This window comes from Eleutherodactylus coqui, chromosome 2 (genome assembly GCF_035609145.1).
Source record: "Eleutherodactylus coqui strain aEleCoq1 chromosome 2, aEleCoq1.hap1, whole genome shotgun sequence".
Classification (NCBI taxonomy): domain Eukaryota; kingdom Metazoa; phylum Chordata; class Amphibia; order Anura; family Eleutherodactylidae; genus Eleutherodactylus; species Eleutherodactylus coqui.
In genome coordinates this window covers 290,547,439-290,564,700 of record NC_089838.1, presented here as the reverse complement: position 1 = coordinate 290,564,700, position 17,262 = coordinate 290,547,439, and the positions used below count along the sequence as shown (strand labels likewise).

The window sequence follows — 17,262 nt, the reverse complement described above, 5'->3', positions numbered from 1 at the left end:
AGGTATGCATGAAGTCTTAATTCATATCTACTCGAGAGGCCACAAGCCATACTTAATGCTCAACAAAAAAAATAAAAAATGTATCCCTTATCCACAGAAGTAAGTAAGTATCTGATTGGTGGTGGTTCGATAGCTGGGACCTGCACAAATCACGAGAGCGTGATTCTCAAGTTCCCTGTGCCCAAAACTATATATAATAAGTATATACATCATAACGCCTCTTCAGCTTTCTGGAATCTGGCCGGTGATGTCAGCAGGTTTTCTGTCCTGGTGACGTCCTGTAAACATGTCATGTGGGTTTCTAATGCAGAAGCCAAATGGCAGATTTATGGGATGTCACTGATGACATCCCTGTTGAGTCTTCTATCGGCTGCAGGGGTCATGTTGGTAAACAACTGACCTGACCGCTGCAGACAATGTGAACAAGGCACTGGAGGACAGGAGCGGTGACGGGAAAGCAGCACACCAGCAGGGAGGCGAGTATTCTCTTTTTTTTTTTTTTCAACGTGACCCATCAGTTCACTGACACCAATATTTAACTCGGAAAACCCCTTTAACAGAGAAATTGGTGCCCAAAAATTTAGTAATAATAAAAAAATATAATAAATAATGCTATTGAAAATTATAACTCGTCCTGTTAAAAAAACAAGCCCTCCTACGTTTACCTTGATGGAAGAATAAAAAAAAGTTATGGTTCTCTTAATATGGAAATGGAAAAAAAAAATGAAAGGACAAAACAGGACGTATCCTTAAGGGTTTAAGTATACATTGAAGAATATATATATATAATTTTGGTGTGGACTTCTACTACTGGGGAGGCCAAACAGATTGAGAAGTCCTGCCGACCAACCACAAGACTTCTCAATCTGTTTTTCTAGACTGTGAACGGATTGCAGGATAGGTGAACATTTATGATCGTTGGGTGCACCATCATTGGAACCCCCACTCATCACTACAATGGGGGTCCCAGTACCCCATTCCTCCTCCTCCTCAGAGTTGGGCAGTGCAGAATTTGATTGGAGCACTGGTCAAGTAATGGATACTGCCACTCCATTGAAAATCTATTGGACTGACGGAGATAACCAACTACAGTGTGCTACGGAGGACAGAAGAGCACATTCACAATACTGAAGACAAATGGCACTGAAGGACCATCTTGCATGGATCACTGGGCTTAAGTCATTGTGATGCAATCATGACAGATCAGATTTTCTAATTAAAGACAATCAGATTGAATATAATGGCATATAAAGTGAGCGTAATATGGGCATTTTTGGGCCCATATTACAGATAAGTGTCCTGGCCCGACCATGAGTCTACTGACCTGAACTCATAGTGTCGTAGGGATCAATGATGCTGTGAGTTCGGGTCAGTAGACCTGTGATCTGGCCAAGACATTGATCTGATGTACGGGCACAAAAATACATCTGTATTAAATTTGACTGAAAGTGTCCAAAGAAAAAGCAAAAAAAACACATGGAAATATAACGTTGTACTCACCTACACATCTGTTGGAAATGTTTTTGTATCCCTCAGTACAAGTACAGTAATATGAGCCTGGTGTGTTGCGGCAGATCTGGTTAGAACCACATTTAATCCCACCAGTTTTGCATTCATCTGTGAAGATAACATCAGGGTCGTCAACCTAACTAGTTCTGTGTTTCAGGACGGTTTAGCAACAACATAACTGACCGCTAATATTGTTGATGTGCAGATTGGAAAACCTTAATAAATGACAAAGAGCAGTGATAAATGTCTACAGCCCATAATACTGATATGAAGACATTAGCGGCATCCACTGGGAATAAGACCTACAAAACCATAATCTGTATAAACTCCTTCAGTTTAAAACATAGTCACAGACCCTTTTTTTCTTTCTTACAAACATTGCTAAAACATTCTTCTTCTGTGGACCATCCCAGGACTCCAGGATGGTTGGCGGCCCCGAGTGATGATGCCGCCTTGCTAAAAAATAACTTATATAAAACACTGATTTTGGATAAAGGTGACCTGTCAGCAGCATACAGATAGAATTGCCTTCTTGGTGCACACCGTGTGCTCGTTTGGGCTTTTCCGCATAAAAATTCTGCAATAGAGTACAGTACGATTTTTAACAAACAATATTCACTAAATAGCGGGGGAAAAAATGCAGATTTGAGTCATGTTTTCAATCTTCAACTCTGCAGGAAGCTCTAGTTTTTGTGAAAAATTCACTGCAGATTTTATCCATTTCAATGAGTGAAATCCTGCAGCTAAATTTGCGCCAAATCCACCAGATTTGTGCTGCAGAAACACACTGCATTTTTTCCCACTGTGTGTGAAAGTAGCCTAAAAAACCCCACTGCAATGGCTTATCCTCTCTTCGGCATACACTCTTTTTGTAAAAAGTTGTCATTTTGCTGTAAAATTTGTCCTGCAGTTCCATCTCAGGCAGATATACAAGTGATCAGCGTTTTGGTGGGATTAGATGAACGGTCTTCTCATCGGAGGCCCTAAAAGTGGTTCCCCCCTTGGCCTATAAGAGGCTCTCGGAGGCTCCTTGTGTGTAGTGACCTCTTCTTCCGCTTGTGTGGAGCTTGTTGACCATGAGATGCCTCTACGATGCAGAGAAGAGATTTCACCCCGTTACCAGAGTCTGAGAGGGACATTATTGGGATAGTGAGAAGCTGGAGGGTCATATTGACAAATTGCCGCCACCTGGCCCATTCTGACCAGACTGTTAGGCCGCCTGCAGACGGGTGGAAATTCCGCGGCGGGGTTTCCCGCCGCTGGAAGCCTGCATAGGATTGCGTTAACAAACACAATCCTATGCAGATGGCCGCGGTTTGGCGAAATCTCGCGCAGCAAACAAACCGCGGCATACTCTATTTCTGAGAAACGTTACTCACCCGCCGCCGGCTCCGGTCTGCGCATGCGCCGGCTGCCCGGCAGCTGCCACATGAAAGATCCAGAGCTGTGGGGCGCGGGTGAGTACGTGCTGCTCTCTGTAGGCGCTCGAGTCGGGTCCCGCGGCGAGAATTCTCGCTGCCAGATCCGACCCGGCCGTCTGCAGGCGGCCTTAGGAGGTGTTGGGACCAATGCATGCGGGTTATTTTCCGCTTTTATAGTCTTGTTATCCCATATATTGTTATATGACAAGCCGTGTGTATGTACAAGGCGAACTGGGTAGGAAAAAGGTATTTAATTCTGGGTTGTTCTACCATTTTGCAGTTGTATATCATTTTAGCATATAGATTGCATATTTGTTTATTTCTACATATCGAAATATGCTAATTTTATATTGTTTTATATATAATTTGTAATGTACAGTGATGAATTGTTATCCTAGTAGTCAACAAACCTGTTATATGTCATTATGACAAGGTTGTTGTGTATCACTGCACAGATTATAAGGTAAAAGGCAACAGAATAACTTTAATACAAGGAGGAACACAAGGTAACCCCAAGTGACCCTAATAGACAGGCGTTATTAACATTTAATAATTCTCCTAGCGGTATAACAGCCACCCGTGTTACTCTCTTTGTGGCAAAGAATAATAAAGGTTTTTTTAGGAAAACACAGAAAGACATCTTTACTTACTGGAGACATTAGAAACTGCAGTTATCATACGAGTGAGATACATGTATGTTACGCTGACATGAAGTCATGCATGAAGTCTTGATTCATACCTACCTAGTGTTAATGAAAAGAGATGATCCCCTATCCCCAGGATAAGGAGTTAGGCCACTCTCACACATGCCCTTTTTACCGTGGTGTTTTGAATGCCACGGTAATCGCGCTACAAGGCTCCCATTTTTCCTAATGGGGTCTTGCAGACCCACGCTTGAACGTGGCATTTTATAACGCTGCGATTTTCTACCTCTGCCTGCTCTATTTTGCCGCTTATTCACATTTTTTAACGCACCTCACCACCCATCACAGTGATGAAATGCATTAAAAAGCGTTGTCAAACTCAGTAACCTGCGTTCGAAAATACCGATAAAAATTCTGTTAAAATGCTGTGATCAAAATTGCGCCATTTTACTTACGCCATGTGTGAGAGTAGCCTAAGTCAGTAGACCTGCGGCTGACCAAAAACACTCATATGTTGTACGGGCACAAAAATGCATCCGTATTAAACTTAACTGAAAGTGGCCAAAGAAAGAGAAAAAACCACCTGGATATATAACGTTGTACTCACCTATACATGTGTTGGAAATGTTTTTGTATCCCGCAGCACAAGTACAGTAATATGAGCCTGGTGTGTTGCGGCAGATCTGGTTAGAACCACAGATACCCGGATCATCACTGCATTCATCTATATCTGTGAAGAAGGTAATATCAGGGTCGTCAACCTAACTAGTTCTGTGTTTCTAGACGATTTATCAACAACATACTGTAACTGACCGCTACTAGTTTTGATGTGCAAATTGGAAAACCATAATAAATGACAAAGAGCAGTGATAAATGTCTACAACCCACAATACTGATATGAAGACATTAGCAGCATCCACTGGGAATAAGACCTACAAAAACAAAAACCTGGACAAGCTCCTTCAGCTTGAGGGCTCAGTCACATGGGCGCATCGGCACCCGTACACCAGTGCCAATGTGCCCACGTGACTGACAGTTAGAAGACGGCCGTACCTGAAGACGGACGTCTCTCTCCAGCGCTGATGAAAGAACACATGACCGGCAATGGAGCCGGTCACATGTTCTTTCCTCTGGTGCTGCAGAAAGACGTCCGTCTTCATGTACGGCCGTCTGCTATCTGCAGTAACTGAGCCCTAAATCACAACACTTAAATGTTTCTTCTTTTTCACGGACATTGATAAAATGTCCCTACTTCTGTGGACCATCCCAGGACTCCTGGATGGTTGGCGTCCCCGGGTGATGATGCCGCCTTGCTAAAAAATAACTTGTGATACAAAACACTGATATTGGATGAAGGTGACCTTCAGCAGCAGATAGAATTAGTTAGCACAAACATTCCACAACAGCGTACAGTACAATGTTTAACCAACTCTATTTACTAACACCGGAAGAAACTGCGCTGTAGATTTGAGTCGCATTCCAGATCTTCAACTCTACAGGAAGCTCTATGTTTTGGGGAAAATTCACTGCAGATTTTATCCATTTCAATGTAATGAGTGAAATCCTGCAGCTAAATTTGCACCAAATCCACCACAAAATCACATGTGAATTTCATGCAGATGAAGTAACCAAAAGAGAGAACCCTGGAGTGGCTTATCCTCTGCATATTATGTAAGAAATGGGAAATGTGGACTTCCTTTGAAATTGAGATGTGGTTCTGGTGTTAAGACTGAGCTTGTTTTTCCATTTAGTAGTTTTTTTTGTTTTTGAAATCACAGTTTATAAAAAAAAAATTGATATGATTTTTCTGTGATTATAAAGATTGAAGTAAAGACCAAAAAATAAAAATAGCTCTGAAGCATATCACTGCTACTTTTTTTTTTTTTTAATGAAATCATGACCGGAAATATGCCAGGCACAAATGCACAATCAGAGGATCTTCTGCAAAGATATGGGGAATTATTATTTTTCCACAAGGGTTGCATAGCTACACACCAAACCTCCTGAATGACAACAGAAGGGGTGGGGGAAGGTGTGCTCTGAGTGACCCTTTATAATTCGGGGCTCCACAGACCACTGTTGTCAGACTTCAGAGATATGCCTTGGCGTAAGGCTGCTCCCATTGCTTCAGTGACTCTACACGGTCCAGGAATTCAACTGATATCCTACCGGGATATCTTTTTTAAAATTTTCTTCCTGTTTAGTTTAAAATACTGTCTTGTTGTGTATACCTGTATATCTTTATGCTCCCGTGTAACAGCCTTTTTGCATATTCTATGTATATATATATATTTATTTATTTATATTTGCACTGCTAGTCTTTTTCTAGAATAAATCTTCAATTTATTAGTTAAGTCTTGTACCTTTAAAAACGAGCCATAGTGCTGGAGTGCGTTAGACTGGATCAGGTAGTGATTTGAGCTTAAGATTCGCATGCGTGCACAAGCCCGGGAAAGCTGGGGACAAATCAGCCTGTATTCCAACGACTCTAAGCTTGCAATCCCGCTACAGTGATTGATCGAGACTCGGCCATGACATGTGGTCATAGCGGTGAGGCGCTTGGAATAGTCGAACAGTGACAAAGTGGTGATAGAGGTGGGATCTGTCGGGGTCTCCCCTTTCTCATCCATGATAGGGGTAATTGGTTGGGATGGGCACATGGGGCAATTAAACCGGGTACCCCTCTTCTTCCCATGGTTGCTGCAAACCCAACACTTTTTCTGAGGGTTTTTATATTGACCTCAGTGGCAGGGATGGGGTGTAAAAAGTGTCGCTCTGTGAACCTTGGTCCCTCTCAGACTCGTAAGCTTGCTGAGCTGCATTGGTCTCACACAAAAGGCGCTCAACAAGCTGCTCCTGGAACTGCAGGAAAGTGAGTGTTCCCTGGGACTTTTTGTAGAGCATGTAGCCATTATAGGTAGCGATCTGAATAGAGCGCTATCTTTTTGTACCAGGGCCTGGTCTTTTGCTTTACCAGGTATGGTTGAAGCATCTGGTCAGAGAGGTCTACACCCCCATAAATTTATTATATTCTGTGAAGCAGACAGGCTTTCTTTTGTCCGTGGCAGTCCCCCTTCTCCCTTACTGCTACTAAGGTGTCTGCATCCACAGTCCAGAGCATGAAGAGGAGTTTTTTGTCATGCCACTTGACTGCAAGCAGTGGGTCACTTGTAGGCGCTTACAACGCCCTCATTTCCACGCTCCTGGGCGCAAGGGGTTGTGGGAATTGCGTTCTGTTTTTTCTTACTGTCCAGCAGGCCCCTCTATTGCATCATGGAGGGACTTGAATAGTAGGACACTAGTATAGTAGTTGTATGTATACACACTGTACTGTTACCTAACTTACCTCCCAAACAATTTTTCCATTGATGCCAATATTGATTTGGCAATTTGGGGGATTAAGGTAGCAGTCCCTGCCTTCATATATAAAAAAAAAAGTCACAGGTAAAGCATGTTGTGATCTCACACACCTTATATAATTTGACGCTAAACCCGGCATGTTTGGATGGGATGAACTGCTAGGAGGAAAGCCGGCCCTTGAAGATCATTAGGGACTCGTCAACTGACATATTTTCTTCAGGGATATACATTTTATCAGAGAGATTAGGGGCCTCAATTTGTTGAATCGATCATAGGCGGGGTCATCTGAGGGGACTTAGGAATTATTTGTTAAATGGAAGAAACTGTGTTACGACTTACCAAACAACAAAAATTTAAGAGGAAAAAAGTTAACAGGGGTGTTCTTCACTTTGTGGATGAAGAGGGCGATAAGGGTGTGAAAAGGGGGGGAGTACTTTCTTTAACGCGTTCCCTCTCTCTACAGCACACGATCGGTAGCTCTATATCTTTCTTCTCTCACAAAACTACTTGGTAAGGGGAGGGAAGTAAATACTAATCCTGTGCTGTATGTACTAAACAAATGACATGGATCACTGTAATATGTGTGTCACATCGATCCGTGCCACCAGGGGCATGCAGATCTCTGAAAATAGGAAGCCATTACACTCTCCGGACCGCAACTTTATTCTGATGTGGTACTGTAAAATGACCGGGTATCAGAATAAAGCCCTTTAGTAGCCACTGTCAAAAGACATATGGGTAATTGTTAAAGGGTTAAATCCACAGCAGAAAGCTTCTCCGCTGCAAAATTTAATTTTGAAGTTTTAAAAATAAAGATGCAGATTTTTACTGTTGTGGTGCCCCATAGAGACAGCATTGTGATGCAGTAATATCCACACATCCTAGTTCCGTGCCATGAAAGGTCCCATACCGGGGATTCCTGCACTCATCTACATCAGCCAGGAATAAGGTAACTTCACCTCAATAGAAAATAACTTTATAAATGTAGTTTGCCTTCAAGGAGAAAACATTGCAATGGCTTCTCCTTCCTGCTACATCTTATGTGATGTATGTGGCGCCTCCTCGGAAAGTGAGCTGAGGCTTCCAATTTAACACTGACGTAAATATGCAGTAAATCAGAATTAACTTTTTCAGGGTTTTTTTTTTTTAGCAATATTAGTAATGAGTTAAATGAGTTGTATTAATCCAGCCGGAAGCTCGTTGGTGCCGCATTCTCTTGTTGTTTCTGCCAGCATTCAGTTATAGCATTCCCATAACCACTGTAGAACAAGAGTAACCAGCAGAGAGCAGGCAGAAGGGGCGATGGGCCAGAAGGGGTCCGACGTTTAGGGTTTAATATACGGGGTCTGTCACATGTAATGCCCTTTTGTAAGTAGTATAGTATAAACGGATGAAGAATTGGGCGTATGACTCATGCAGAGTCCTAACATCACAAGTCCATTCAAAAAATCTGAGGCAAACAGCAGCGTGCATGATGGCAAAGATCAGGAAGACGAGTTTCAGCGACTACAGAAGAAAAGGCTGCTGAATTATCAATATTGTCGTTACGAAACCCTCAAAAATCCAGTAATCATCTGTCAGGAGAACCCAGTGTTAGTGACAGAAGTGTTCGAAGGTTGCTGGAGAAAATGAAAACCAAGTCATGCATACCCCGTCTGGTACAGGGTGGAGCGCAGTAATTTGCTAATTTGGGAGTGAAATAAAAAAATAATGAACTTGTAAAAACTTTATTTTATATTTTATTTACATTGAACAGTAGTGGAATTTACAAATTATTTGGTTTTAAATATTGTATCTGGCAAATGTTGACCTTCGCTATCCACACACTGCTGCATACGTTGCATTGCAATGATCGAGTGGTTATTTGAAAAATACGCTTCAACACAAAATGAACGCTCCTCACGTGTCCACTGCATGATGGCAACTGAAAAGCAGCTGCAGACAAACTTCCCGTCAGCCACTATAAGCAACGCCCACTCTCCCCTCTCTTCGACCAACAGCGCTGCCACAACCTGCAACTCAAAAAAGCAACACCCTGGAAGACCTAAGGAACAATATTGACGCTGAGATTGCCAGAATACCAAAAATAAAGTTTTTACAAGTTCATTATTTTTTTATTTCACTCCCAAATTAGCAAATTACCGCGCTCCACCCTGTACATCCTTAGATGATGGAGGGTGCATTGTGATGTGATAAAGAGGAGGCTCCATAGGGAAACATGGGCTAGAAAAAGCAGCAAAACGCTTTCATAACTTTGTTTTCACTCACTCTCGCATCGTGCAATTTAATCGTAAGTGTGAAGGCAGCCTTGCTGACAAAAGATTGCATACACTATGTCGGAGGGATCGTTGCAGCCTCTAATATATCATATAATTGACATATCTTCATATATAAAACATTGAAACACATAGATTAACATATGACTACTAATTATTAGGAAATTATAGCACTTGTTTCTGGTGGCGCAATGCGGCATACAGCTCTGCTACATGCACGTCACACACAGCACTGCTACATACATTTTTCATTTCATACAACAGGGATCACAACCAGCACTGCAAACACAAATTACCCCCTGGTCATGTGATCCAGGACTCCCCCCACACAGGTGACTGATCACATGACAGTTACATCATCACAGGTGCTGTAAGCACATGGCTGCTTTACAGGTTTTTAATAAAGTGGAGGACTGTGATGATGTCACCGTCATGTGATCAGGGTCAGAGCTCAGAGACCCGATGACTGATCCCATGACGTGGCATCTTCACATGTAAAGGCCCATTTACATGAAACGATCACTTTAAAAATAAAATAAAAAATCGCTAAAAGGCGATCGTTTTAGCAATAATCGTTGCATCCAAATGTGTGCCCATCGTGCACTACTAGCTGATCGTTAAATTCAATCCAACCTAAAAATCATCAGTCAGTCTCATCAGCAGTTCTCTACTGGGAGTGCTGATAGCATTGCTTTCCCATGGAGAACAAAGAATCCGAATGCAGATAATAGCCATCACGCTAATAACTGCATTCAGCAAAGGCTTCATTTGGCTACTTAATTGCTCTTAGGTAGCTGAGAAGCTACTTAATAGTTTATGCAAAATGATCGCTCAAAGCTGTCACTCAAACTGTCGTTTGAGCGATCTTTGAGCGATTATCGCTACGTGTAAATGGGCCTTAACTCACACATTCACTCACTCACGGACAGGTGGTTGTTAGTATTTTGATAATAACATCTCTAAACTAATATGTGATATGGGATTAATACTTGATATGAGATTTATGACAAGTATTAGAATCTAGAGGAATGTACATATCACATATGAAACCTGCAAATGAGAAAGGGCAGAGATCATAGCCCAGTCCGGAACAGTCAACACTCAAGATTTGAGCCACTTCTCTCACTGGCCGTGTACAGTTACAGGAGTGCAAACACGAATCTGACTGCAGTAATGAATGGAATATGGAGGGTAACATATATTTACGTCCCATATGTAGCTCTTTGTTGCTTTTGCCGCACATTACTGACCTGTACACACGTTCTTCTTCTTGTCATTGGAAGGACAGAATTCTGTCTGATTGTCTTTCTGGTAGCCATTATTACATTTACAGCGATATCCACCCACCGTGTTTTTACAGCCAGTGTGAGCCCCACAAGCATCTGTGCTCGTGCTGCACTCGACTATATCTGAAAAACAAGAGAAAGAAGAGAAAACAAACCCGTGAGTGTCATTAGTTTGCCCCAGTATATTATAAATTAGACAGTATGGTCCCTGCGCTCTAATGGGCTTTGAACTAATTATACAGTATATGATGGCCAATCAATAGTAAATGGATATATTAGACTGTTTGCACACAGCATTAAACCCTTGGGGCTGCAACTCATATAGTCATGGCAGCGAGTAGCCTCACAATCCTGCGATAATGTTGACAAGATGATGCCATTGGCTGCTGCGGGTGGCAGGGCTTCAGTCGTAAGCAGTTTTTGCATGTGGAGACACAACCTTACATCTCATACTGTCTTCCTGCACTTTGCTTCTGTAGATACCAGTATATAGATTTTAGGTGATGTCTTATGTGCAGTAATATAAGGTGACCAGATTTTCCCAGGGTCAAAGCGGGACAAAGGGGTGTGGTCAGGGGAGGGGCTTATCACACTGTATGATTTTACCTCCGTCATTATAAAAAGAATGGGGTTGTTTAAAAAAAGACAGGGAGCAAATTCTGCAGCATTTCTGTATCCAAGAAACAGTCAAAATCTGTACCATTGGTGCAGATTTAGACTGGAAATCAGCCGCTTATCCGTAACCGATTTTATACTATCCAACGCTCCCCCTCACCTCCTCCTTATGACTATTTTTTGGATGCAGAAATGCTGTGGACATTCTGCAGCATTTATGCCACATATAAACATACCCCGAGTCAGCTTGAGGTATGCTACCACATGCAGAGTGGCCCCAGTAGTAATAGTGACCCCCCACAGTGGCCCCAGTAGTAATAGTGACCTTCCTTAAAACCGGCCTCAGTAGTAATAGAGCCCCGATATACGTACTTCCCACCTTCTTGTCTTCAGAGTGCTGCTGCTCCTTCGCTTGACGCTGCTGCGGAATAGGTTAAGGGAGTCACAGGGATATGAAATATGAGTTGGCCCAGACAATAAGATGGATGGCTTCTTCATTACTACCAGTATAACTTACAAAGAGGTGGGAATGGCCAGGAGTACGAGGAGGTTGTTAGGTGAATCAGGAACTCTAACAAGCTAGTTATTGTCAGGTAAATTGCTGCTGGGCTGTCACTGGGGTCACTCTTATGACACTATTATTGGGTGGCACTATTTATGAAAGGCATTACGTTGGGATTAATAATTGATGAAGACACTCTGCTGGCACTATTAATAAGGTGGGTTTTCTGCCACTATTAATTTTGGCACTTTGCTATCAATATGGACACTTTGCTAGATTTTTTGAAAAAAAGAGGCAAAGGAAGACAAGAGCCACTTATACACAGTCTGCCCAGCATTAATTAGTGGGCACACATTGTATGTTCGTGATGGATATCTGAATACCGCAGTAGATATTAAATCATTTCATGGCAACGTAAGGAGGATAGTAAAGTCTCAATTTTGCTGCCAGCTCGTTAGTTTTTTGGGGCTGGTCAGGAAGGGGTTAATAAATGTCCACCATTGTAGCTGTTGCCACAAACACACACAGCACTTACCTGTACAGTCTCCTTGTGTGTCTTCTCCATATCCTGGGATACAGGGGTATGATTTATCATAGGTCTCGTTTACTCCACAGATTCGATTATGGCAGTTTGTTTCATCTGAGGGATAATAAAAGTAGTCAGTTCAGCTTTTACTGGAAACCTCCCCATTTAACCCCTCGTGGCTTTATCACTGGTACACGTGTCTGTCACATATACTAATAATAGGTTTTATAGATGAAATGGAGAAAATATTCTAACCCCGGTCAACAGATCAGGATAACCACAGGAGTCCAACACAGCCGGACTCCCACAGTAATAGCTAGGATCGACGATGAGTCTACTCCTGGCCATTAAATCCTTAGATGCCATGGATAATGCTGACCAGAACATCCAGGTAGTTTGACAGATGGGAGGGGGGCTCCCTCTGTCCCCATCTGCCCCCATAATTGTAAATGCAGGGTGCTGATGTGTTGTCATAGCAACTGGAAGCCTAAGGAAGGCCTCTAGAGCTGCCTTCAGTACAGTCTAATACATTAGGTGCAAAACCTAGACAAAAAGAATAATACTCTGGTATACTAAAGTATTACAAAATGGATCAAGCAATCACATTATTACATTATTATGTTACAAAGTTATGTCTCTTTGAATGCGGCGAATTAAAAACTTTTTTTATAGTGAAATGTGCTATTATTGTAGAAAAAATAATAAAAGATAAAAAACTATGCATATTTGGTATCACAGAAATCACACCAACGCATAAAATAGAAGTAAGATATTATCCAAATCGATGGTTGAATTTTTGAGATTTTTTTTTTAATCTCTCCCCCCTCCAGAAAGAGTTAATCAATATGTTTCATGTACTCCAAAGGTGCTATTGAAAAATTGAATTCACCTTGCAAAAAACAAGTCTTCAGAGAGCTGCCTTAGGGCTCCTGCAGACAACCGGGTCGGATCCTGCTGGAGAATTCTCGCAGCGGGATGTGAGCTGTGCCTCTGCAGTGACCCCCACGGCTCACCTGCTCCTGGCGTCTCCTCCGCTTAGCTATGTGCCGGCTGCCGCCCAGCTGGCACATGCACAGAGCAGAGCCGGCATGTCACTAGTTCGAGGCTCGCACAGAAATAGGACATGCCACGATTTGTTTACCGCGCGAGTTTTCACGTGGTCAAATCGCGGCTGTCTGCAGAGGACTGCATTATCTAATACAATCCTATGGCAATGGGCACGGGCAGAAATTCTCCAGGAAATTCCGCTGTGTGCAGGAGGCCTTAGAGGAGTTTCCCAGGTACACATACTCTATTGATGAGGTATCCTCAGGGTAGGTCATCAATAGCTGATCTGCCGGTGTCTGCTGTTCAGGAGCCCAGCTGATCAGCTGAGCGGGAGCATGCTGTCAGCACCACTATACACAGAGGTTGGAGCGGAGGCCGCTGCTCTGATGCCTGTGTAGTGGCTGGTGCTTGTAATTGCAGGCTGGGTTCTCATTGAAATAAATAGAAGCTGAGTCTCTGATTACAAGCACCGGCCACTACACAGGGGTCAAAGCAGCAACTTCCACTCCAACTCCTGTGTATAGGGGCGCTGACAGCATGTGCCCGCTCAGCTCCCCAGTGGCGCACACCGGCTGATCAACTTGAAGATAGGTCATCAATAATGTTTGTGCCTGGAAAACCCCTCTAATGAAAAAAGTAAAACGCTATACCTCTCTGAATGAGCCAATACGAAAACAAAAAAATATTCCTGTGGGCCTTTATGCCAAAATAGCCTCAGTACTTAAAAGGGTTAATAAGAAGTTGGGCCCATTTACAGCTTAACAGCTTCCAATCTGCTGGAAAGGCTTTCCACTAGAGTGTAACCAAAAGATCGGAGCATTTGTGAGGTTGGGCACCGATCTTGGATGATTGGATGAGAAGGTCTGGCTCCTAATTAGTGTTCCAGTTCACCTCTGTAATAATATACCATTTGTTTGTATCACTAAGGCTGGATTCACACGAACGTATATCGGCTCGGTTTTCACGCCGAACCGATATATGTTGTCCTCGTGTGCAGGGGGGGGGGGGAGAATGGAAGAGCCAGGAGCAGGAACTGAGCTCCGCCCCCTCTCTGCCTCCTCTCTGCCCCTCTGCACTATTTGCAATGAAAGGAGGCGGAATGGGGCGGGGCTAAGTTCCGAGAATTAGCCCAGCCCCCGTCCCGCCTCTCCCCATTGCAAATAGTGCAGAGGGGTGGAGAGGAGGCAGAGAGGGGGCGGGAGCTCAGGTCCTGCTCCTGGCTCTTCCATCCTCCCCCCCTGCACACGAGGACAACGTATATCGGCTCCGCATGAAAACCGAGCCAATATACGTTCGTGTGAATCCAACCTAAGACTAGTTTCACACGGGCAAGCACGATATCGCGCTTGTGAACGTGTGATGTCCCTGCGGATGCGAGGCGTTTCTCTGTCAAACACGCCTCCCATCACTTTTGGGAAGTGGAGGATCGGCAAGTTTTTTTCGACCCCATTGAAAACAATGGGCAAGGTCTTCCTAGGGAACTCCCAAAGACAGGAAATGCAAAACTTTTCCTCGCACCGTGATGCGGTAAAACATCGCTCATGTGTATGACGCCATTCAAAAGAATGGGGTTCATATTTGTGCGAGATCTGTGCATCTTGCAACGCATAAATCTTGGGCAATATTTTTGGCCGCGTGAAAATGGCCTAAGGCCTAATTTACATGACCGTATGTTTACTGCATATTACGCGGACACTTTACGCCCATGTGATATGCGGTAACTTGCAGGCAATCAATTACATTGCCTTATGCAGTTACGCTTACAATAGGGTGTTGAAATTGTATAATAAGTAGGCGCAAAAAAGGATGCAGCATGTTCTATTTTGCCGCATATATAAGGAAGATAGAACCTGTTGTTCTCTGTGGGCGGCGTGTATACGCACCCTCACCAAATGACCAAGCAGGAAATATAAATTTAAAAAAGCAGGTGCACTGCGCATGACAGCATGCATGAGTACGTGGTCATGCGCAATACAATTACGCCGCCATATGCAGAGTCCCAGCCAGCTGAGCTTTACGCTTATGGCCGTGTGAGCCGACCTAATGCTAGAGCTACACAGCAACTTTGGCAATGATAGGAGTTGTGGGACCAGAGATTGTTGTGTAGTGATTGAGGGTAATGGGGTCACGTCGTGACCTCCAGTTTACCACAACTGCAACCTGCAGATTGCAAAATATACCCCAAATTTTCCAGCAAGCCAAGTAATGAATTTATTACATGTTTTATTACATTATTTGCTGTGTAGATATCGTTAACTACACCGTATAGTGCATCTCACACTATCAAACGTTGATACATACTTGGAAGTAGAGTTCTGATGGGACAGCTTAAGCTTGACTGGCTCGTTGATATGCTGAGAGCTGTAACAGAACAAAGTGTTACTCATATAAAAACACACAAATCCTAAAAGAGCAACAGTATAGACTAGTAACCCATGGTTCTTGAGAGGGGAACACAAGACCCCACGTGGACCGCTACTGGTTGTGGTTCCTTCAGAAGCCCTCCCAAGAAGCATGGGTTACTGGCATATATTGGTTGATTACTTTCACATATGCATTATCCCTTTTGTTGAGGTTTTTTGTATTGTTGTTCATCTATAGATGTGGTAGACTATCCTTGGGGGAATGTCCCCATGTGTATTGGCAATGCTTGTAATGCAGAGTAATATTTAATTGGGAAGCACATCTCAGTCTATCTAAGGGCCCCTTTAGACGGGACGAATGTCGGGCAAATGATGCCTGACACTCATCCCTGCAAGTACCCGCTCACGTGCTGTTGCACAGGAGCGGGTATCGTTGCTTCATAGCGGGGCGGCTGCAGGAGATTTCTGTCCTTGCTCTCCCCCGCCCCTCTCCATTCACATAACATATAGGCCGTTCAGTACTGGGGGCGACATCTGGGGGCGTGCCTGTCACTGATCGTGCCCAACCCTTGTCTCCACCCCTACCTGTGGGGGAGACAAGATACAACAGTACCATGAGGGGTTACAGCGGATGTGTGTATTGCACCACAGCACCAGTGGTTGTTGCTATATTCATGTTCTTAAGCGGTTTTAGCATATATATGGCTCTCTAATAGAGATCTTTGGATTTCTATATTGTTGATTATGTTATCTATGGTCATCTATTTTTGCACACTAATTTCCACATTGTACATTTATACACTGTCCTCCGCCCCCCCACATCTAAAAAAAACCAAAAACTAAAAGTAATGCAATAAATTATTCACCACACAATGAACAACCCCTCCTTTGGCTTTGTTGATGGAGGAATAAAGTTATGGTTTCTAAAAAGTAGAGATACAAAAATCCAAAAAACACCATATCCTTAAGTATCAAACTAGGCTTCGGCCTTAAGGGGTTAATGGGAAAACCCTGTCAAAGAAATGCAGTAATTACTTAGAAGCTGCCTTCTGCTTACTCGGATTCCCTTTGTCTACTATTATGCTTAAAGACAACTGGAGGAAGCACCTATGTTTGTTACAGCGCTGTACTTTATAATGACAGTGAGCATGCCACCTGTTTTTGGTTCTAGTTTTTATTGTTCTATGGCTCAATAATAATGATGGATGAAGCGGCGCCCCCCCAACACTCCCATCCTCCCATTGCAGATGGCAGCAACCTTGGCTCATGCCCCCAATACATTTCTTTTTGGCGGTGCTCTAGGTGTGCTGAATACATGAGGAGAAAATCACAAACGTCTGCAGATTTCCTCCAGAACAAATGCATGTTCAGGACATACAACTCTGCCTTTTACCATACCAAATAAGCCAACTTCACCGGTCTCATCTCCTCACTATCGAAAACCCCCCAAACAACTGTTTGAAACTTTTCATTCTCTCCTCAGCTCTAAGGTATAGCCCCCTGTGTCAGAGCTTGGTGTTGAAGATATAGACGCTTATTTCAAAGAGAAAATTGACAACATACGATAGGAAATAACTTCCCAGTCCTTGGGTAACTTTGATCCCCTTTTCTCCTGTACCCCCTCTAGTTCACTCTCAGCATTTGACCCAACAAAAGGAGAATTATCCAGGCTCTTCTCTTCCTGCAACCTGCATAAGTGACTCTATTTCCTCA

The 17,262-nt window shown here is 43.3% G+C and overlaps 1 protein-coding gene across 3 annotated transcripts in view; it reads right to left on the bottom strand.

Annotated features, from left to right (window-relative positions):
- The window catches only part of ADGRE5 (adhesion G protein-coupled receptor E5), a 367,255-nt gene that overhangs the window by 41,483 nt on the left and 308,510 nt on the right, over nucleotides 1-17,262 (bottom strand). For all 3 annotated transcript variants that reach the window (XM_066593215.1, XM_066593217.1, XM_066593216.1), the window contains exons 4-8: nucleotides 15,488-15,547; nucleotides 12,149-12,253; nucleotides 10,461-10,619; nucleotides 4,182-4,304; nucleotides 1,501-1,617 (exon numbers count right to left, since the gene is read on the bottom strand). In XM_066593215.1, coding sequence (XP_066449312.1) covers nucleotides 1,501-1,617; nucleotides 4,182-4,304; nucleotides 10,461-10,619; nucleotides 12,149-12,253; nucleotides 15,488-15,547 — 564 coding nt within the window. The remainder of the gene's footprint in view (nucleotides 1-1,500; nucleotides 1,618-4,181; nucleotides 4,305-10,460; nucleotides 10,620-12,148; nucleotides 12,254-15,487; nucleotides 15,548-17,262) is intronic.